The 20,857-nt window shown below is 40.4% G+C and overlaps 1 protein-coding gene across 7 annotated transcripts in view; it reads left to right on the top strand.

Annotated features, from left to right (window-relative positions):
- Positions 1-20,857, top strand: part of LOC122793310 (protein RUFY3-like) — a 1,534,975-nt gene that overhangs the window by 799,372 nt on the left and 714,746 nt on the right. For all 7 annotated transcript variants that reach the window (XM_044061194.1, XM_044061195.1, XM_044061197.1 and 4 more), the window contains exon 11: positions 17,880-18,047. In XM_044061194.1, coding sequence (XP_043917129.1) covers positions 17,880-18,047 — 168 coding nt within the window. The remainder of the gene's footprint in view (positions 1-17,879; positions 18,048-20,857) is intronic.

Raw genomic sequence — 20,857 nt, 5'->3', positions numbered from 1 at the left:
ATTTAGACCATTGATCCTTTTTGTAGAGTAGTTTCTGGTAAAAGAAAGAGGGTTTACCACTTTTCTTGAAAAGATTTAAAATTTTAAATCTGGACAAGAAGATGCAGTTATGGATTCAGGGTTTTGTCCTCAGGTTTCTCACTCAGAGGGGAGCTCAATTTCTGGTTCTCCCTCTGCGGGTTTTTCTTTCTCTGAGATTATTGCTAAAATGTCCCAGCATTTTCAGTATGAGATCAGAGAGGTTTCTTTGTCCCACGGATAGTATGCGCTACACCCATTCATCCTGTCCAGTCGGCTTCAGAGGATGTGTATCTACTGCCTACAATTTTCCTGATAGTCAGCCAGCTGTACCTAAAAAGCCAAACCTGATCCAGCAGCTATAGCCTTTGCAAACTCCACTGCTCTTAAACACCTAGTTAATTCCAGTCCTGCTCTTTCTAATGAGGATCGGGAAATTATTGTTAGGTATGGGGAAAAGGGGTATACTTCTGCAACTTTGACTTTCAGAGTTTTACATTATCAGGCTCACATGTTAACATTTGTTCTGACATATGAAATTAGGATAAATGTATTATCTACAGTTTTTCTTATGAAGAAACATCTGCTTTAAATAACTTAGTTTCTTCTATTGCACTCATTGTTTGCAGTGTGTGCGTATGGCTTTGTTGATACTTCTTTCAGGGCTATGGCTACTGGCACTGTTTTAAGGAGGCTTGCTTGCTGCATTCTCTGAACCTCCCAGATGATGATAAAAATGAAAATTTTAATTCTCCCTTGGATAGACATTTAGTATTTAATCCCTCTGCTGGTAGAGGTGATCAAAATGTTTGATGTAAGAGGCAAGCTGATCCAGGGAAATATCTTTTCAGCTCTTTTTTTCCAAATTGTGCAAAGGAGTTTCTTTCTCCTTATCCTTTTTTGACAAAAATCAGAGTAAACAGTCATAATAGATTTCAGGTAAGTAGATGTTTAAGAAGTGGCAAGAGGGGTTCCAAAAAGAGTCTCAAACCTCCCAAAAACCGATGACAGTCCAACAAATTTAAATAACTGCTCATGAGACCTTGTGACCCCCTGCAACCCTGTGCCATTTTCTTTTCCAGAAAGACTGAATCTCTGTTCTTCTTTTTGGCAACAGGTAGCTTCAGACAAGTGGGTTATGAAAGTCATTCATCAGTTGCAGCTAGCAATGGGCGGAAATTCCTTCTTTCCAGGGGGTCATTCCTCATCCTGCAGCTCAGACTGTTTTGTGTCCACCTGTTCCTTAGCACATGCTGTCCCAAGGAGTGATAGAACCAGTTGTCCCTTCCTAGGTGGGGAAGGGGATTTATTCAGTTATGTTCCTAGGGCCAAGGAAGTAAAGAAAATGCTTGGAGACCATTTCTGGACCTTTATTTCCTAAACCTGTTTGTAATAGTGCCCAAATTCAAAATGATGTCACTTCACAACCTGTTCCCTCTTCTTCCTTTTTAAGTTTCCTGGTAACACTAGACTTAAAAGATGTTTATCATCACACCCCTATTCATCCAGACTTCAGGCATTTCTTAAGCTTTTGTGTGTCTGTTTCATATTATCAGTTCTCTGCCTTACCCTTTGTGAACACTCTTGGTGCAGTGGATATTCAAAAGTGTCCAGCTCCAGTTATAGCTCATTGCAGGATACAGGGTATCCACATTTTCCATATTTAGACACTTGCTTATCTTTTCAGTCTCCTTTTCAAAATATCAGTAATCTCTCTCTCTAGTGTGAGAGATCTTTTGCACAAGCTGCGCATTCTAAAGTCTTATTGACTCCCTCACACAGGATTGTATTCCTGGGATGTCAATTACTCATTTCAGTTCAAAGAGCTTTTCTTTCACAAGAGAAACTAGAGCTTAATTTAGATCTATATCCAAGGTTTTCCACTCAGACATTGGTCACTGTGAAGGAATACCTAAGGATTTTGAGTCTCGTGGTATCTGTGATTAGGTTCATAGGTTCATACTAGGCTATCTGCCCTAGGGCATTTATAAGCCTAGCCAGAGTGTGTTTGGCTTTCGCCACCCATTTTAAATTAATTTTGCTATGCCTTTTTTTGAGGTTAGTATACTGTGCCTCTGTCTAACAGTGATAGCCGGGGTAAACCTACGATCTCCCATCCACTCATCAAGATTCCTCTTGAAGAGAGTCAATGTGGGACTCTGCCTAACCTGGACTGGGATTTTATTCCAGAGTGAAGGGAGCCTCTGGGTTATGAATCTGTCCCTCCAGCATGTCCTATTTATTTCAGTGCTGAGGTTCAAGTCTCTCGAGCGCGTAGCTCGATGGGATTTGGATTTTCTGAGGTGCAGCATGTCCATTAATTCCGGGTTGGACATGGCTTTATACGTCAGGCACAGATCGCCTCTGAGCAGGGGTATGCCACTGAGTAGAGCTGGAGTTTCTTTAACCGGGCAGCATATGGCATGTGTTTGAGCCCTTTGATCCTCTTGGCGAGGTACTTTTGGGGTCTTTCCAGTTGCTGCAGGTGTCTGGTAAGGTACATCCCAAAGGGCATTGTACTCAATTATGGGCCTGATGAGGGATGAGTAAAGAGGCGATGACCTCCCTGATCTAGATGTGAATCCCTTCATGATTAGGTGGGCTATATAAAATGTTTTTCTAACCACTTTGGCCACGTGGTTGTCAAATGAGAGATTGCTATCAACTTGGATCCCCAGGTCCCTAATGACTTCTTCTGTACTTAATGGATTACCACCTATGTGGTAATTTGTGGGCACTTTGTTTTTGCCAAAGGGGATGACTAGACACTTTTTGGCGTTTAGCTTGAGGCCATGGCTCTGGCACCAGTTGTCTGTTTCTATGAGGCCCTTTTGGAGGATGCTTGTGTCGGCTGGAGAGTTGATTATGGCGCCCAGTTTGTAGTCATCTGCGAACTTGGTCAGCCACAGTCCTTCTGTGTTGGCCTGTACCGCCGAGAAATATATACCGGACAAGAGAGGTCCCAGGACTGAGCCTTGTGGGACGCCACTTGTAACTGGTTTGGAGTCTGACATGGCTCCAGCAATTCTACCCATGTGGGTTCTGTCCTTGAGCCAGTTTGTAACCCATCTAGTGACATAGGGGTTTATATTTAAGCTGGTGAGCTTATCTATAATGCCCGAGTGGGGTATTGTATCGAAGGCTTTTGCGAGGTCCAGGTAGGCTGTGTGGACCACCTTCCCCTCGTCAATGGCCTTGGTGACTGTTTCAAAGAAATCGACCAGGTTTAAGAGGCAGGATCTGCCCTTAACAAAGCCAGACTGGGTAGGATCCAGTGTCTGTAGGTCCCCAATATCTTTATTTATGAGGTCCATGATGATCCTTTCCATAGCTTTGCAGACCAAGCTAGTCAGGCTTATGGGGCGATAGTTTCCAGGATCCGTTGAGGCACCACCTTTGTGGAGAGGGACCACTGTTGCTGTACGCCACTCTTTGGGTACATATCCTGTAGTAAGGCTAAGATTGAACAGTAGTTTTATGTTTGGGTTTAGCTCTTCTTGGAGTTCATGTAGGACGCAGCCCGGGACACCATCTGGTCCCATTGATGCTGTGGATGCTTTGGAGAGGGTGGCTCTTACCTGAGCATCTGAGATGTCAGGGGGGGCAGCACTCTGTTGGGATAGATATTTGCCCTTTTGGTGGAGGGGGGAGAAGTTTGCACTGAACCTGTCAGCTAGGATGTTGGCAATGTCTGTGGGCTCGGTGTATTTTTTGTCATTTTGGACTAATTCTGAGCATATCTGGGAATTCCCACCCAGGTTCCTAACATAACTAAAGAAAGCCTTGTGATTATCCTTAGTGTCCTGTGCAATTTTTCTCTCGAAGCTGGCCTTAGACGATTTTATGAGTGCCCGTAGTTTTTTGCTAATACTGATCAGAGATGCCTTCCCTTTTTGGGATTTTGCTCTATCATGTAGTAGCTTTCCCCTTCTATTGTATAGTTTGTTTATGGCTGGGGTCCACCAGACAGGACGTCTGCCTTTGGAGGATTGGGTCTTGGTTTTATCTGGGATTGCATGATCCATGCATTCCTGAAGGTGTTCATAGAATGTGTTTATAAAGGATTCTGCGGTCTGGGCTGTATTTTCCACAGGCCCGGGGGCTTTGAAGGATTTCGCCTTGGTTTTGAGGCGTGTGAAATTTGCTTTAGAGAAGTTTTTCACTGTGGTTTTCTGGACAGGGGGTGGGGTCGGGATGTGAATATCCAGTGAGATTAGTTTATGGTCTGATCTTAACAGTGAGGGATACACTTCTGGTCTGGAGCATAGTGTCCCCATGTTGGTGATGATCAGGTCCAGTATGTTTTCCCCTCTTGTGGGAGTGGTAACAAGTTGTTCCATAGCATTTGAGTTTATAAATTCTAGGAACCTTTGGGCTAGGGTGTTGGAGCTAGAGTAATGCTCCCAGTCTATGTTTGGGTAGTTGAAGTCGCCCAATATAATGGTGTTTCTCATGATAGCCCTGACAAGACTCCACAGGAGAAGGATACAATGGTATCTGAAATCCCTTTGGCCCCAGCATCAAAACCCTTTATCTTTTCAGTTCCCAGTACTGAGGTTTGTCAGAAGAGAAACTTTTGATGGAGACAACAGATTTCATTAAATTCAGGTGTCCTCTTCTCTCTTTCTTCTATAAAGCAGTCAGTTACCATAGACACTTTAGATGTTGCTTGGGGAGGAGTTTTAAGAGGGATACAAGTGCAAGGGGGTATGGGTCATCAAGGATAAATACAAGCACATAAATATCAAGGCAATGCTTGATCAAGGCATTCAGCCTTCTTTGGTCCCCACAGCCTCTTAATGTGGTTGAAGACAATACCACAGTCATGTGGTATATCGGCAAGCTAGGGGGAACAAGGTGGTACCCCTTTTGCAGACTAGCCACGTTAGGTTGGGATATAGCATTACACCACAGTCTTTTTCTACAGGTATCCTACATTCTATGGGAGCAAAATATTGTGTGACAGACAAGCTAAGCAGGACCAGGACAGACCCTTACAAATGGAAACTAGATCAAGGGGTCTTCCAAGAGCTGATTAATTTGTGGGAAGTTCCTCAAGCAGACCTCTTTACTTCCTGTTTGAGCAACCACTTGGCAAAATTCTGTTCCGGGACTCTATGCAAAAAGACCTGGAAGACAGATGCCTTTTCTTTTCTTTGGACAGGAATATTCCTGTATGCTTTTCCACTAATATCCAGGGTACTTCTAAAGATTTCGAAGGAATCCCTTAAGATTATTACAGTGACTCCCTTCTAGCCCAGGAAACCATGGTTCTCCCTTCTAAACTATGGTTCTCCCTTATTTTGTAAATCACCAGAGGCAATTATCATAAACTTCTTCACAGAATACATCTAGTCACACAATAACAGGGCTGTTTGGTACACTCCAGCTTCAATCATTTTCAAATGACTGCCTGGAGGATAGTGTCTTAATTCCTTTTAAGGACCTGTTTTTGAGAACATGCAGCAGGTACTGGAGGCAAGAAAACCTGCTACTAGAAAATCATGTATTAACATATAGAAAATGTATTCCATTTGGTGCCAACAACATGACCAGCATCCATTCAGGCCTAGTGTTTCTCTGGATTTACAATATTTGTATGAGTTACTATCCTATGGCTTTTCTTATTCCTCTATCAAGATTCATTTATTGACCATTTCAGCATGTCTGCCCATGGAACTTCCTCTTTCAAGGCAGTCTCATGTGAAAAGGTTCTTGAAAGGGGGTTTGCATAAGAGGCCTCCAAGTAAAGTGGTAGCCCTCCTTGGGATCTTAATTTTCTGTTGGAGAAGCTAACACTTGCTCCATTTAAACCAGATAATATGGCTGACTTTAGGTTTTTTAACATGGAAAACAATTTTACTGATTGCTGTGACCTCTGCAAGAAGAGTATCAGAGTTGCAAGCTCTTTTGGTGAGTTAACCCTACCTCATTTTCCACAGTGACAGGGTTTCCTTGAGAATTAATTCTTCTTTTGTGTCCAAAGTAGTATCTGATTTTACTTTAAGCCTAACTATCCATCTCCCATTTTTCTTTCCTGAACATAACAATGAGGTAGAAAGGATACTCCATACCTTTGATGTCCACAAACAACTCAGGTACTATCTTGACAGGACTAAATCTTTCAGATCTTCTGATTAATTGTTAATTTCTTGTGATGGTGGGAAGAAGGGACAACCTGTGTCAAAACAGACAATGTCCAAATGGCTGTCTACGGCAGTTATCTTTTGTTATACTCACCATGACAAATTTGTTTTAGGCAGGGTCAAAACCCTCTCTGCCAGGGCCTTGGCTTCATCTGTGTCTTTTTGGAAAGTTTTGCATTCTAGAAGTGTTATATATGCCTTTACTTGGTCCTCTGTAGTCCTTCTCAAGTCTAGATTGAGCTTTGATAGGATCATTATCTAGGGGATCCTGAAGCCTTCTCCTTTCTTCTCCTCCAAAGTATAGTTAGCTGTGGTAGTCTACCCACATCCCTAAGGCTGCTGCAGCACTGATCATATGAAGAACAATACAATTGTGCAAGTTGAACTTACTATAAAAGTAGATGTTTGAATTATAACTGCTGCAGTAGCTGCTCCCTTCCTTCCCTCCCCTCCATCCCCTTGTTTTTGGTGTGTTTTTTATGCCAGGGTATGGACATTTATTTTTGTCATTCCTAGCATTGTCCTTTCAGGGTGCAGCCTCCCTCTGAAAGCTCTGAATGGCTTCACACCTGAAGTTGTCTTTTAGTCAGTTCAGCTCAAGTTGCTTGACAGTTCAGCCACATGGAAGGTTCCATGAAGCTTTGGAAGCTGGCTTGCTGTTGTATCCTTGTCAGGATGTAACCCATTTTGCCAAGGCTACTGCAGCAGTCATCATTTGAACATCTACTGTTATGCTAAGTTCAAGTAACACAACTGTACTTAATACAGCTTTAGGGTTCTGGAATGTGAAACACAGAAATGTTTATGAAGCACAGATATGGATATGAGGTGTTGCAAGTAATTACCAGAGAGACAGGGTAGGAAAATGCTTCAGAATGGTATTCAACTCAGTTTGAAGTTTTGTATTATCTTATAGTGTTATTATAACAATTTGGAAAAAAAGGATGCCTTTCAACAAACTACTGAAAATATTTGGAAAGTACTATGAATAGTGTGACTAGAAAGGGAACTGAATGGATTCATTTTATTACTGTTGTTAACAAAGTGGCAATTTTATTTCTAATAGGCTGTTAAAAGAAGAAATGATGAAATTCAAAATTTATTTTACACAGTACATTATTGTCAAAGGAAAAAACTTCAAAGACCAATACACATAAGGTTCACACAAGGCACATTTAATAACTTCCTGCAAGGAGACAAAAACATGCAAATATAGGATTTTGCCTAGCTACTAACAGGAAGTATGCTATTCTTATACTGTTCTACAAGACATTGCCTTCTATGGCTGACGTAATCAAACACAACTTTCAGTATTGTTCTACAGCAGATCTTCTGCTGACATGACTGGATTTATGAAAAACATTTTGAGAAAAACAACCTGGCCTTGGTGGGCCTTAGCCCGTTACAAGCTTCTATTGTGTAGTTCTAATACATGTGTTACATTTCAAGGTACTTTTCTAACAGACACAAGCAAATGCTGATTGCAGTTCATATTTTCAAGCAGTCTTTGTTCTGATTATCTATAGCTTCTGTAGCTGTGTTTTCTCACAGCACAAGCGGAACTCCTTGTCTAAGTCTCATAACATTAATACATCTATTCATTATTTTCCTGACACAAGCAGAACTTATCTGCTTTCCTGTAAATTTCCAAAGCATAAGCAAAAGCTGTGCATATTTCTTGACAATACAAGGTTAGAAAGCTTCTGCAATTCGTACAGATTTTATGCAGTGTGAAGTAGAATAAATGTGTTAACCCTTTTCAAGCCTTAAATGCACTAAGCATATTACTAATACATACACTAATACATATTTTTCTGACATTTCCCCCCTTTTAATACTTTTATTCTGCTTTCAAAATAAGCATAAACAGTTTTTTCTTCTCCTAACCTCTTCCTACTCAGGATTTGCAGTTAAGAGAGTCATTCAGTTTAAACTTATGAACACATTTCAGTTTTTCAATAGTTCTTCAAACTCAGCACTTTGATATAAGGTTTCAGAAACTGACATGTCTATAAAGTCTTTAATCAGTCTTTTCATGCAGAGGATGCCACAGCAAACACATAATCCCAATAGGAGCATTCCTACACAAATGGCAATCAGGATGTTCATTAGGATGGTACCCCACCCCCCAAACCATTTCTGGAAAAAGTCCGTAAGTGGGTTTGGTCCTGGTTTGGTCATGGCCGACACTTGTTGAATTACCTCAAGATGATTGTCTATCTCGTGTTTATGGTCAGGAATATATGAACAGCAAGTACCGCCTCTCACCATTAGGGTGAAGTCGAGAGCCATGCGGTTTTGAAGCACTACAGTTCTCAATGCATTCAGTTCATCAGTCACCAATTCGAGAGCGGAAAAGGTTGCATTGCTCATTACTTCGAGAAGTTTAGACAGTTTTCTCAGCTCCCAGATCTATTTCACTGCTCCATATGCTGGTGATATGCCTGCCCACGATATAACACTGTCACTCAAGTCCATATGCATCAGTTTATCGCCCATAGACTGATGGCTTTTCCAGCATGCATCGATTTGTCCCACTGGATTTTCAGGTTTCTTGACAGGTTTCTTGATGAATTCTCAGACATTCTGAATTTTTCCTTGAGGTAAAACTGCAGTGTGTCGTATGGCCGGAACCAGGTAGCCCAAACAACTGCCGGACCAATTCTCAGGTAACCATTTGTATGCCTTTCTGCCACACACAAAATAACAGTCCTCTACTTTAGTAGTAACTTTGCTATGAATATACACTCGCCCTGCATGAAACATTTTTCTATCAGTTATAGACAGTTGTTTATAAAGAACAGAATTATGTTTTACTTCATCAATTGTTTTGTGCATCAATTCAAGAAATTAATCATAGTTTGTATTACAATAAGAACCTGCATTGTTAGCTTTAGTGTAACATTTATAAGGAACAGTCACATTGCAATTGCTCCAACCCACCTGAACAGTATCATTTTTATAAAAACACATAGTTCCCTTTTGTGGAACAGACAAATACAATGCTATTTTATCTTGTGATATATTGGTTGAGGTATCATAAATCAAGTTTTCCCAGGTCTTGTTGACCCCTAGGAGGACTGCAGTCATTAATAATCCCCCATATGCTGTCGGTAAAGCTGTGCAAATCCAGCAATTCGAAACATTGAAAGTCTCAGCATACACATATTTAATTGCCTGGTAAGTGTTGAAGTTTGGGTGCCAGTCTATGAGTAACGCTTCACGTTTATTCAGTTCGGTTTGTGTGGCTGGAAAAAGGAATGGCCACAACAAAAAGATTATTGTCACTAGTGCAGTTAACAGGATGATTATGCAATACTTCTGAGGAAAAGGTTGTTCTGCATTCCTGTTTGTTCTGGATTCTATCATTTTTGCTCTTGACATGTGACAAGATTTTTGTCCAGTTCAAAGTTCTTAACTAGTTTGCAGTGTGTCAGGTGGATCCACGAGGCATGCTCTGCGATCTTGACTGCAGTGGGTGTTGACAGAAGCACTTGATATGGACCTTCCCACTTTGGTGACGCCCAATTCTTCTTCTTTATTGTTTTCACCCAGATCCAGGTACCTGGTGCCACTGCCACTTCTGATGGTCTGATTTGTTCTTTATCTGAAACAGAATTTGACTGCAACAGATGTTTAGAATTCAACAAATCTCTCATATACTCTGCTAGTGTACAGTCAGCTTCCTGGTCTGCGGGCATGAGAGGTTTCCACTGAGGTATATAATAAGCCCTTCCAAATAGTTTTTCAGAAGGAGTCAATCCTTTTGCATTCGGAACAGTTTTCATGCTCAACAGTGCCAGGGGTAGACAGTACACCCAATTTCTCTGTGTTTCTACTATTAACTTCCTTAGCTTACTTTTTAAAATCCCATTATGCCTCTCTACTAACCCTGCAGATTGCGGGTGATATGCACAATGATTTTTTAAAGAAATACCAAAATGTTTACTTAACTGTTGTATGGTTTGGTTTACAAAGTGTGTACCGTTGTCACTGTAGATCCTTTCCTGAATGCTGAATCTAGGGATGATTTCTTTAACGAGGATTTTCGCTACGGTAGCCGCATCCGGATTTGTAGTCGGAAAGGCTTCCACCCATCTGGAAAACATATGTACAATGACAAGACAATACTTCTTATTTTCACATTTGTTCAATTCTATGAAATCCATACAGATAGTATGAAATGGATACAGTGGTGTAGGGAAACTCCCTTGCTTGGGCTTTAACGCCCCTTGTGCATGATGTTTATTACAAATGTGGCACATTAAACAAAATTTTTTAGAGTAATTTAAGAATCTATATGTTGTGAACACTCGGTTCACCAGCTGTACCATCCCCCCTGTTGAGACATGGCATTGCCCATGGCTCAACAAAGCTGCATATCTAAACAAATTAGATGGTAATATCGGTTTCCCCTCTTTAGAGATGTACAGCCCCTTTTCGAGAATTGCTCCTCGTTTTACCCATCTTTGTTTTTCAGCCTGTGTAGTCAGTGTCTGCATTGTCTTTAACATTTCTAAGTCTAAAATCTCAGAGGGTTGTAATTCCTCATTCAAAAGAAATACTTCTGAAGCTGCCTGCTTTGCAGCTGTATCAGCTCTCGCATTACCTTTTTAAATCCTATTCTGTTGCTTGGTATGAGCTGTGCATTTACAAATAGCTACTTTCTGAGGTAACTGAGTAGATTCTAAAAGATCTAAAATAAATTGTGCATGATTGATTGGTTTGCCAGTGGATGTTATCATTCCTCGATTTTTCCACTGTTGCGCAAAAACATGTACAGTAGAGAAAGCGTACTGGCTGTCAGTTAAAATGTTCACACTTTTACCCTTTGCTAAGGTACATGCTCGTGTCAAGGCAATCAATTCTGCTGCCTGTGCAGATAAGTTGTGTGGTAAGGGTTTCGCTTCTATAGTCTCAGTATCAGAAATTATTGCATATCCTACTAGGTTCTGTCCTGCAGGACCCCTTTTGCATGAGCCATCCACGTAGTATGTCACCTCGGCATCATCCAAGGGGGACATCCATGAGATCTTTTCTAGGCAGTGTCTTTTGCTCAATCACCTGCAGGCAGCTGTGTGGTGTGCCATCTGCAGGGGTTGGGAGCAAGGTAGAAGGGTTCAAAGTCGTGCATTGTTCAATTGTCATATGAGGTTGGCTCAACAATATAGTCATGCAGGAAAGATGCCTAGCAGGGAAAAGATATGCTACCTTCTCTTGCAGTAAAATAATCGCGACTGCATGAGGCACTCTCAATGTGAGAGGGTGGAACAAAACTACTGAGGCCGAAGCCTGTACTGCCATTGCAGCTGCAACTACTGCTTGTACACAGTGGGGTAAAGACTGTGCCACTGGGTCTAGTTGTGATGAGTAATAAGCAATAGGGTGTTGCTTGTCCCCATGCTGCTGTGTTAACACTGATGTCATATAACCTTGCTTACAATCTACAGTTTGGAAAAAACTTTTATGATAGTTTGGTAATCCTAAAAATAATGAGGACGCTATTAACTGTTTCAGTTTGCAGAAAGCAGATTCTGCTACTGGTGTCCATTGTAACAAATCCTGTGCTGCCATAGGCTTTTTATATATCAGGTTAGTCAGCGGTGCAGATTCCAAGGCGTAGTTTGGAATCCAGCTCTGGCAAAAATTAGTTGTACCCAGGAAGGACATCATTTCCTTCTTGGTAGTGGGTTTTGGTGCTTGTAAAATCGCTATTTTTCTGTCCTCGTCTAATGTCCTACCCTCCTTGGATATTACATATCCTAGGTATTTAACTTATTTTCTCCAAAGCTGCAGTTTATTTTTGTTTACTTTATGTCCTTCAGTGGCTAAAATTGTAATAGCGCTATGGTATCTTCTTTGCAATCTTGCTGGGTAGGGGCCACCAGCAGGATATCATCAACATAAAGTAAAATCTGACTATCTGACTGCCTCTTGGTGGGGTAAATCCCGCCAAGTTGCTTGCCATTTCTTGTGAGAATATTGTCGGACTTTCACAATATCCCTGTGGTAGTCGCGTATATGTATACCTTTTCCCCTGAAATGTGAATGCAAACAAATATTGGCTGTCAGGGTGTATCGGTATCGAAAAGAATGCATTGCTGATATCTACCACAGAAAAATATTTCTGTTGAGGTTTTAAATCATTCAGCAGATTGTGTGGGTCTGGCACCGTAGGTGCCCTTGGTATTACTGCGACATTTACAGCCTGTAAATCTAGGACCATATGCCACTCTCCATTCACTTTCTTAACAGGAAATAAGGGTGTGTTACATGGTGAGTCAGGAGATTCTACCAGCACCCCTTTCTTAAGTAAAGCTGCTATAATAGGTTTAATTCCTACCTCTGCATCTTTTCTTAAGGGATACTGTCTTTTCTGTGGTCTAAATGCTGACTTTGGCATGATAGTAACTGGTCCTGCTGTACGAACAAGTCCTACACCTGACTTTCCTGTTGACCAAAGAGTTTCTGGTATAGTCTGTAAGGCATTCTCTTCCTCCTTTAATAGGAGTGCTAATCAGCTGTCCTTACTAGACTGCAAGTGCACGGCTGGGTGGGTCTGAGTTATCCAATTCAACTTCTGCATTTGTATTCCCTGTTCTGACAGTTCTAACTCTGTCTGCTTTTCCCATCTCGTGACTTTTTCTCCTAAGTCTACCCATTTTACATTCTTGTCCTTAGTTAAGCTAACGTGGTAATTGATTAGATTTATAGAGTGCAATGAACTCCTGGGGCAATGAACAGCTGGCCACACTGTTCCCTTTCATGTCCCAGTACAGATTACGTAATATCAGTCTGTTTGCACGATTTTTAAACAGTTCTTGCTTATATTCCTTATCAGGTCCTGGTATGTTACAATAATACAGAGTACAGTGCAACAAATGTTGTTTATCAATGTCAAGGGAGGGGAACTTGCTGATGGCTACGTTCATCAACTCTTCGGTCACTGCCCCTGGACCAGTCGTAACCCAGTCCTGGCTGTACCAATAAAACATTTCACCCTCTGATTGCACTGCAAAGGTATCAATTTGTCGCTGTGCTTCCATACCCTGCATAGTCGGAACTACTGCTATACCAAGTAGCTGCATAAGGTCTCTGCCCAAGAGGTTTACAGGGCATTTTGCATAAACAACAATTTTGCTTTTCTGGGTCAATCCTGAAACAGGATCAGTTATCACAATTTTATGGGAGAGGGGCTCCCGATACAGCTGTCCGTTAGCTGCTTTCACTAGTATGTAATCAGGTGACTCTGAATTTTCTGGCAGTTTGGAGGGATGTATCAGGGTCCGTGACGCCCCTGAGTCACACAAGAATTTGAATTCCCTCCCTTCTACCAGGAGTGTAACTTCTGGTTTTGTGTCTGCTAAATAGAGCTCTAATCTCAATAAAGCTAAATCCAATATTTCATTCTCTTCATTGTCTGTAACTTCCTGCACTTCCTCTATTTCTTCTGTCACATACTCTACTCCCTCTATCACATTCTCATTTGTCCTTTCTCTGCTATCCCCTTCTAGTGATTCTTGACTATCATATAGTCAGTCCTCACCCTCCTTGTCTTCCTCCATGGGTGCCCTCTTGTTTTTCTTGCAATCCCTTGCCAAGTGTCCCTTTTTGCGGCATTTAAAACATTCACCCCTTTTCTTTCGCCCTTCAAAGTCCTCTGATCGCTGTTCAGATTAATTGTTTCCCTGGGCATTTCTCTTGCCCTTCTTCCTGGACTGTACTACATAAACTTCTGCTCCATCTTCTACAGAAAATACTTGGGCTTTCTTTTTCTTTTTGCTATTAAAGTGCCTTTCGGCATGCCTAGCATATTCAAGTAATGACTGTAACCTGCTTGTACGATGATCTACCATGTGCTTTGTAATAAAACTGCTTATGGGTGCAATACTGCCTTTCAAAAATGCATTCTTTAACTGCTGCTCATATGGGGAATCTTGTGTCTGCTCTTCAGGAACCTGCATTCCACAATGGTTATTAAAACATTCTAATAATCTGGCAAATAGTTTCACCTTCTTGTTGGATGCATTGATTAATGCAAGTCCAGTCTGCCCTAGGCTTCCATTTCTCAGAGATTCGGTCTGTAAGACCTTTCACTCTGTTGTCTAGCTCTGTGCTGCTATGTGGGAGGGGCCTGAGCGCAGCATCACGGGGATTCCAGTTGCCACTAATCATGTGCCAATCTGGTCCAACAATTTGTCTGACTACTTTTTCTACCTCTTCTCCGTTTAAATTATAACTTAGCCTCATTCCTTGTAAATCTTCTAAGAACATTCTAAAATTACCCTTTAGATGGGGAATTCCCTCCGTGGCTTTCCGGATGTCTTCTGGAGTCCAGGGTCTATATACCAGAATAGGTGGGTCCTGACCTTCTTGACCTGTCTGAGGATTAGGCACTTCTATAAGTGGCCATATTTCTTCTTCACTCATAGATCGTGAATTCCTACCCATTTGATATAACTCAATGTCCCCTTTTGAGTTACCTGCCCGTGTTCGAGACCTGGTCTCGATGGGATCTCTAATAAACAGTTTTGCTTATGTTGTGTCTCTATTTACGGTGACAGCAGGATATCGTGGGGGTGGACTAACCTGTTCACGTGCTTCATATTCTGGTAAGGGAGGCAGAGGGGCGGATGCTGTTACTAAGTTATTGTCCTCCTTAATTAAAAACATTGCTTTTGAATCATTATTCTTTTGTTCCCTTTGGTTTACTCCCTCAATCCACCTGTGTGCCTGAGGAATTCCTAACTGGCGCTGCTTTTTTACCCGACCTCTGGAATTGGTTTTAAGCTGTTTGACAAGTTTAGCAAGAGAGGATTTTTCTAATTTACCGTCAAATTCATACTTATTAACCCATTTTGAATAGTATTTAATATTATCAGCACGCTGTGACTGCATGTATTTCGCGTCTTCGGTTAAAGGCGGATTTTGGGGTCTTTATGTGCGATTATTACCCATTTCGTTCTAACCCTTTAATCGTTACATAACCCTTCTTATTTGTAACGTGGTACCATGGATTTTGTTATAGTCTCTTCAGAGTGACTGCCTACCTACTCTGTTTTCCCTGATCTATGACAAGACAGTAATCTTTTCTGTCCCTGACCTGTAAAAATACAGTCCTGACAAAAACAATACAAATCTAGTCCCTGATCTAAAAACAGAAAAAAAGTAGATTCCCCTTACCTGAGCCTTCGTGATTGATCACCTGGTTCGTGAAAACCCATCCTTCAGTCGCAGATCAGAAAGTGGCTGGCCTCTTTTGTACGACAATTCAGTCAGAGGGCTTTTCAAATAAGAAGAACCGATGTGGTTTCTTCCCCATATGGTTTCAAGCCACCTAGCTTGTCTGATCTGGGTCGAAGTGAGGGTTTCCGTTCCGAACGACCAATCTGTCAAAGGAAAAAACTTCAAAGACCAATACACGTAAGGTTCAGATAAGGCATATTTAATAACTTGCTGCAAGGAGACAAAAACATGCAAATACAGGATTTTGCCTAGCTACTAACAGGAAGTATGCTATTCTTATACTGTTCTACAAGACATTGCCTTCTATGGCTGACGTAATCAAACACAACTTTCAGTATTGTTCTACAGCAGATGTTACTCAGATTTTCGGCTGACATGACTGGATTAATGAAAAACATTTTGAGAAAAACAACCTGGCCTTGGTGGGCCTTAGCCCGTTACAAGCTTCTATTGTGTTGTTCTAATACATGTGTTACATCTCAAGGTACTTTTCTAACTTAGACACAAGCAAATGCTGATTGCAGTTCATATTTTCAAGCAGTCTTTGTTCTGATTTTCTATAGCTTCTGTAGCTGTGTTTTCTCACAGCACAAGCGGAACTCCTTGTCTAAGTCTCATAACATTAATACATCTATTCATTATTTTCCTGACACAAGCAGAACTTATCTGCTTTCCTGTAAATTTCCAAAGCATAAGCAATAGCTGCGCATATTTCTTGACAATACAAGGTTAGAAAGCTTCTGCAATTCGTACAGATTTTATGCAGTGTGAAGTAGAATAAATGTGTTAACCCTTTTCAAGCCTTAAATGCACTAAGCATATTACTAATACATACACTAATACATATTTTTCGGCCAATTATGTACAAAATGTATGTTTTGTGTGTGTGATTTTGATGTTTGTCTTCTAGTAGTTATTAAAACCTACAGATGTATTCAGAGCTCACCATAAGAAAACTGTTGTGTAATACTTTTATTTTATTTATTTATTTTACATTTGTTAAACTGGAAAGTCCGACTGGATACATATCCATTTTCAGCGGTGGCCCGGGGAGAAAAACTCCATGATATTAAAGATTTAGTAGCAATAAAAATGTAGGTTACAAAATATTTAAAATTTAACAATACATCTATTTACAAAAGTTTAGTAAAAATTAAAGAAAAAAAATGCAGGCTGCAATGATCTCTAGAAAGTTAACAATAGGTCAAAGACAAAAGTCATACATAGGTTACATATAGATAGGAAATAAAAAAAACATTGTTGTTGAAGCAGTAAATACAGAGAAATCAATCTTTTAAGAGAGGTGTGTCTGTAAGATATGCATTTTCAGTTAGAAAGTAAGGAAGATAAGAAAGAGAAGGTTGTTTAGGTTGGAAGGATTATAATTAGTGTGGGCAGAAATAGTAAGTTATAGAGGGAGAAAAGGGTAATCACATCTGTGAGCTAAGTTTGGTTTAAAAAGTTTGTTGGTTTGTTTTTGGGTTAGTCGGGGTTTCAATATGAGCACGACTATTTTTTGACTACCTCAGTCTCATTTTTGTATAGTTTAGTCAGGGTTTAGACATGGACATAGCCAGAGTCTGTATTTAGTGACCTTCTTGTATCTCCCTGATGTACTTAATTAGCCTGCTCCATGATATTTTAGTTAATCATTCTTAACTGTTGCCTGTCTCTAGCACATAATTCAAAACGTAACCACTGTGCAACTTCATATGTACAATCAATCATTTTAGGACCCAAGAAATGAAATTCAGTTGCTGTGCACAGTTGCTCTACTAAGAGTCTGTCATGTGCTTGTAAGGCAAACACCTTAACCATTAGGCCACCCTCCCAACCCCATTCCCATATCTTATTAACACTTTATGAGTAAACTGTGTCTGTTTCCCCACTTAAACACCTAACTCCCAGAGACAGACAGTTGCTAATGAAGACCAGCTTACACAAAAGACATGATCTGTGTCTTACATACAAGCATACCCTGCTTAATAACACTATATTACTGATTAGGTGCCACTTTTATTTGCTTCTGGAGATGCATACTGTTGCTATACTTAATTTCCTTGTATGTTGCTTTCTTTGTACATGTTTTTCTGCTCTCTCCAGTTCATAACTGAAAATGATGCACATGGATTAGCCCAACACACAGGTCAGATAAACAGCAAACAAAATATGTAAATGGAAAATATACAGTGCTTAGTAGTAGAGGTATGAAAGTTCAAAAATAAAGATTGTTTAATGGAAAAATATTCATGCTTTTAAACTGTTATCAGCGTGTCATGAAATCACTGAGATCAATAGATGCCTGTGTTGAATATCTTTGTTGGTATGATCTAGCAGGCACTGCCCTGTGAAACCAGGGATGCACTGTAAGGCTAATTCAGAAAGCTCTTTTGGCAGCAGACATAAGATGGGCTGCAAGATGAATCATTTGATTTCCCTAACAAAAGCTGTACAATGTTCTGTCTGCAGGATGTGGAACGTGAGCTGGAGATGCAGATAGGAATGAGGCAGGAGATGGAGCTGGCGATGAAGATGATGGAGAAAGATGTGTGTGAGAAACAGGATGCGCTGGTAGCACTTCGTCAACAACTTGATGATTTCAAGCTCCTCCATCATGAGCTATCCCATAAGTCACGAGTAAGCAACAGACATGCATTTTTGTCAGTTATGGCATCTTCTATTATTTAAAGTCCCATTCAGTGGTATTTGCATCTAATTTTCAGATTTGTAATTTACAGCCATTTATTGGGAATTGCATACATTTATTGGAGTTATTTTGTCTTTGTGAACATTATATTTATAGACATGATTAGCTTTAATTGTTAAATCAATTTCTAAATAAGTTGTTCAGCATTAGGCGTTAATGTACATTATCCTATAGGAAGCAGCGTGTGTCATTAACTTTTTTTATTTGGGGGAAGGCAAATGTCAAATGCGTGTCAAATACTACAGCAACACTGATGAAGGAGAATAATATTTTAGATCAGAATGTCCAGTTAATAGATCAATGTTTCTTAGATTAGAATATTCAGGATACTCGTAAAAAGAGTCAGAAGGACAGGTGTAACATAACTGATATATAAATAGTTGTTACTCTTAATTCCTAAATGTATTTACATTCTTAATAGTTAGTGCAGTGAGCCAATTATGGTAATGTATGTAGAATACATCTTTTTGTTTTATAACAGAAATCTGGTTAAGAGAAAATTTTCTCCTATCCAGCCAGTTTTGTACTGTGGTATCTATTTATGTAAAGGACTATCGGACACTAAATCAGTATATATTCTGTGAAGATTCTAACATAGGTTTAACTAGGAGTCCAAAGAACGTGCAATCATTTGCAGCTGTTTACTGGAGTGTGCTCAATCTGTTTGAGTAAAACAGAAAAGCAGGAAGGCAAAGGGTACTTTCGTATTATCGCAACCAGATTTTGAAGAAGGCATAATTGTTACTGTTGTCAGGAAACGAGTGTAAGTAATACTGAAAAGGGATGTTCATTGTATCACATTGATTAGGCAGCAGGAACAGGAACAATGGAAAAATCCCTCTTCCTGCTTACCGGGCATTACCGACGGAAGTTAATGTCAAATAAAATGAAGATGGCTGGTACGTACATCAACATCCTTCCTGCTAGAACAGAAAAGACATAATAGTTCAGCAAAATGACATATAGCAAGACACCAGTACTCGTACTTGTTGGACTGTGACTTTCAGGTGTGTTAGGGTTGATAGTATTCGGTTTGCTGGGTCCCTATTAAATAAACGAAAAGTAGAAATGTCGAATGGCCAAGTAAACAAAAAAGCCGTTCCTCGATATCGCTATTGTAAGATCGTGGTACAGTGAAGTCTGGAAATTTTACCCTTTCTTCACTGTAGTGCAGTCTCGGAGTTGGTATATATAATTAGCGGGGGGGGGTGTGAGGGGCATAGCCCCCCACAATATTCATTTCGAGGAATGGCCTTTTTGTTTATTTGGCCGTTCAACATTTCCACTTTTCATTTATTTAATAAGGAAGCCGGTTTGCTTACTTTTGCTTTGATAGTTTCTATAGCTCAGCATACATATCAGTGGTGATGCTGCGATTAGGCAGTTATTCTTCTGCCATGGCTTGCTTGTATCACTGTAAAATGCTATGAGTGAAAAGGGAAGTTCCCCACGCTCCCCAATTTTTACCTCTCCTGTCCCTCATAAAATGATTTGCCCTAAAACCCCAAGCTTTGCAGTCAGTCATTTAAATCAGTGAGCATTAGAGTCAGTGAGCAATGCCTTGAGTTACCCTTTCCTACAATTTGAAGTCTGCAGGTACTGATCTCACAGCATGGTCGGTGGGTATTGCTTCGCATACCTGTCAATTTGTTGGCAGAAGAATTCAGGCCAAAGTGTAAAATAATGGTGGGTCAAAGGCCCCCAAAATAGGGACAGATTTTAAACATTGCTGTTATAAACTTTCTTAGAAAATGCAGAACTGCCAAGAGCTATCGCTACTTACGTATTATTGAGTTGTTCAAAATCTGGTTGTGATAATACGTAAGTACCCAGCAAAGTTATTAAATATTTCTTAATCATGGATTACTTTCTCTGGGATTCAGAAACAGTTTTCACTTTGCAGGAACTAATTTTGCATGCAGAGCTGCCACTCCCTGAGAAGTGATTTAGAGATGCTTTGAACACCATATCTCTCAACCATCCCAAATTTCCCAGGTGTGCCCATTTTTTATCAAAATGCAGCCCAATCCCCACCCTCCTGATCTAGCTGTTAAAATTCCTTTATTTTTCAAATTCTGCGATAAAGAAACCTCTGCTTTGGCTTATGACAATATAGCCAATCAGAACATACATTTAGCAGACCTAATTAGCATGCTACTGGCTTGCTTTTTATTCTGCTCCTGACTTGTTTCCTGCAAGTTCCTGTTTAGTGCCTCTAGATATATGGCGATGGACCGGAAAAGGTCTGTTCTACTGTTTGTCACACCAGAGAAGTGCATTTTCAGACTCGTGACTATTCATGTTCAGCCTTGACAGTGATGAGCTAAAGAAAGAAGATTTAGGTGCCCCTAGTTGCCATCCATGATTAGCAGTGGAAGAAGGAAGGACTACAAGAACAGCAGGATTTGTTATAAATTGCCTGGACAAATTATTTGCTCGCAGCAGGTCTGAGGTTCTTGAAGCCACCCAGACAATGGTTGGTGAGTACTGATACTTCTTTGTTGACAAGCTCAATAATGAGAAACCATCCATTCCCAGGTGTAGGCAGGTGCCAAACAGAAAAGATGACTTTTTAAGGTACTTAACTACAGCTTGCTGAGGAAGACAGACATAAGTTGTTAGCTGCAGTTTCAGTTTAATTCAAAGTTAGTCAAATCCTGTGGGAATGACAGCAGTTACAATTTACCTATAAAGCCATATAATACTGTGTTCACTTTCTGAGCACAGTATTGTATGGATA

Source organism: Protopterus annectens, chromosome 2.part0, assembly GCF_019279795.1.
Source record: "Protopterus annectens isolate FY-2018-M chromosome 2.part0, PAN1.0, whole genome shotgun sequence".
Lineage (NCBI taxonomy): Eukaryota > Metazoa > Chordata > Ceratodontiformes > Protopteridae > Protopterus > Protopterus annectens.
This window is presented reverse-complemented; position numbering and strand designations above follow the sequence as displayed.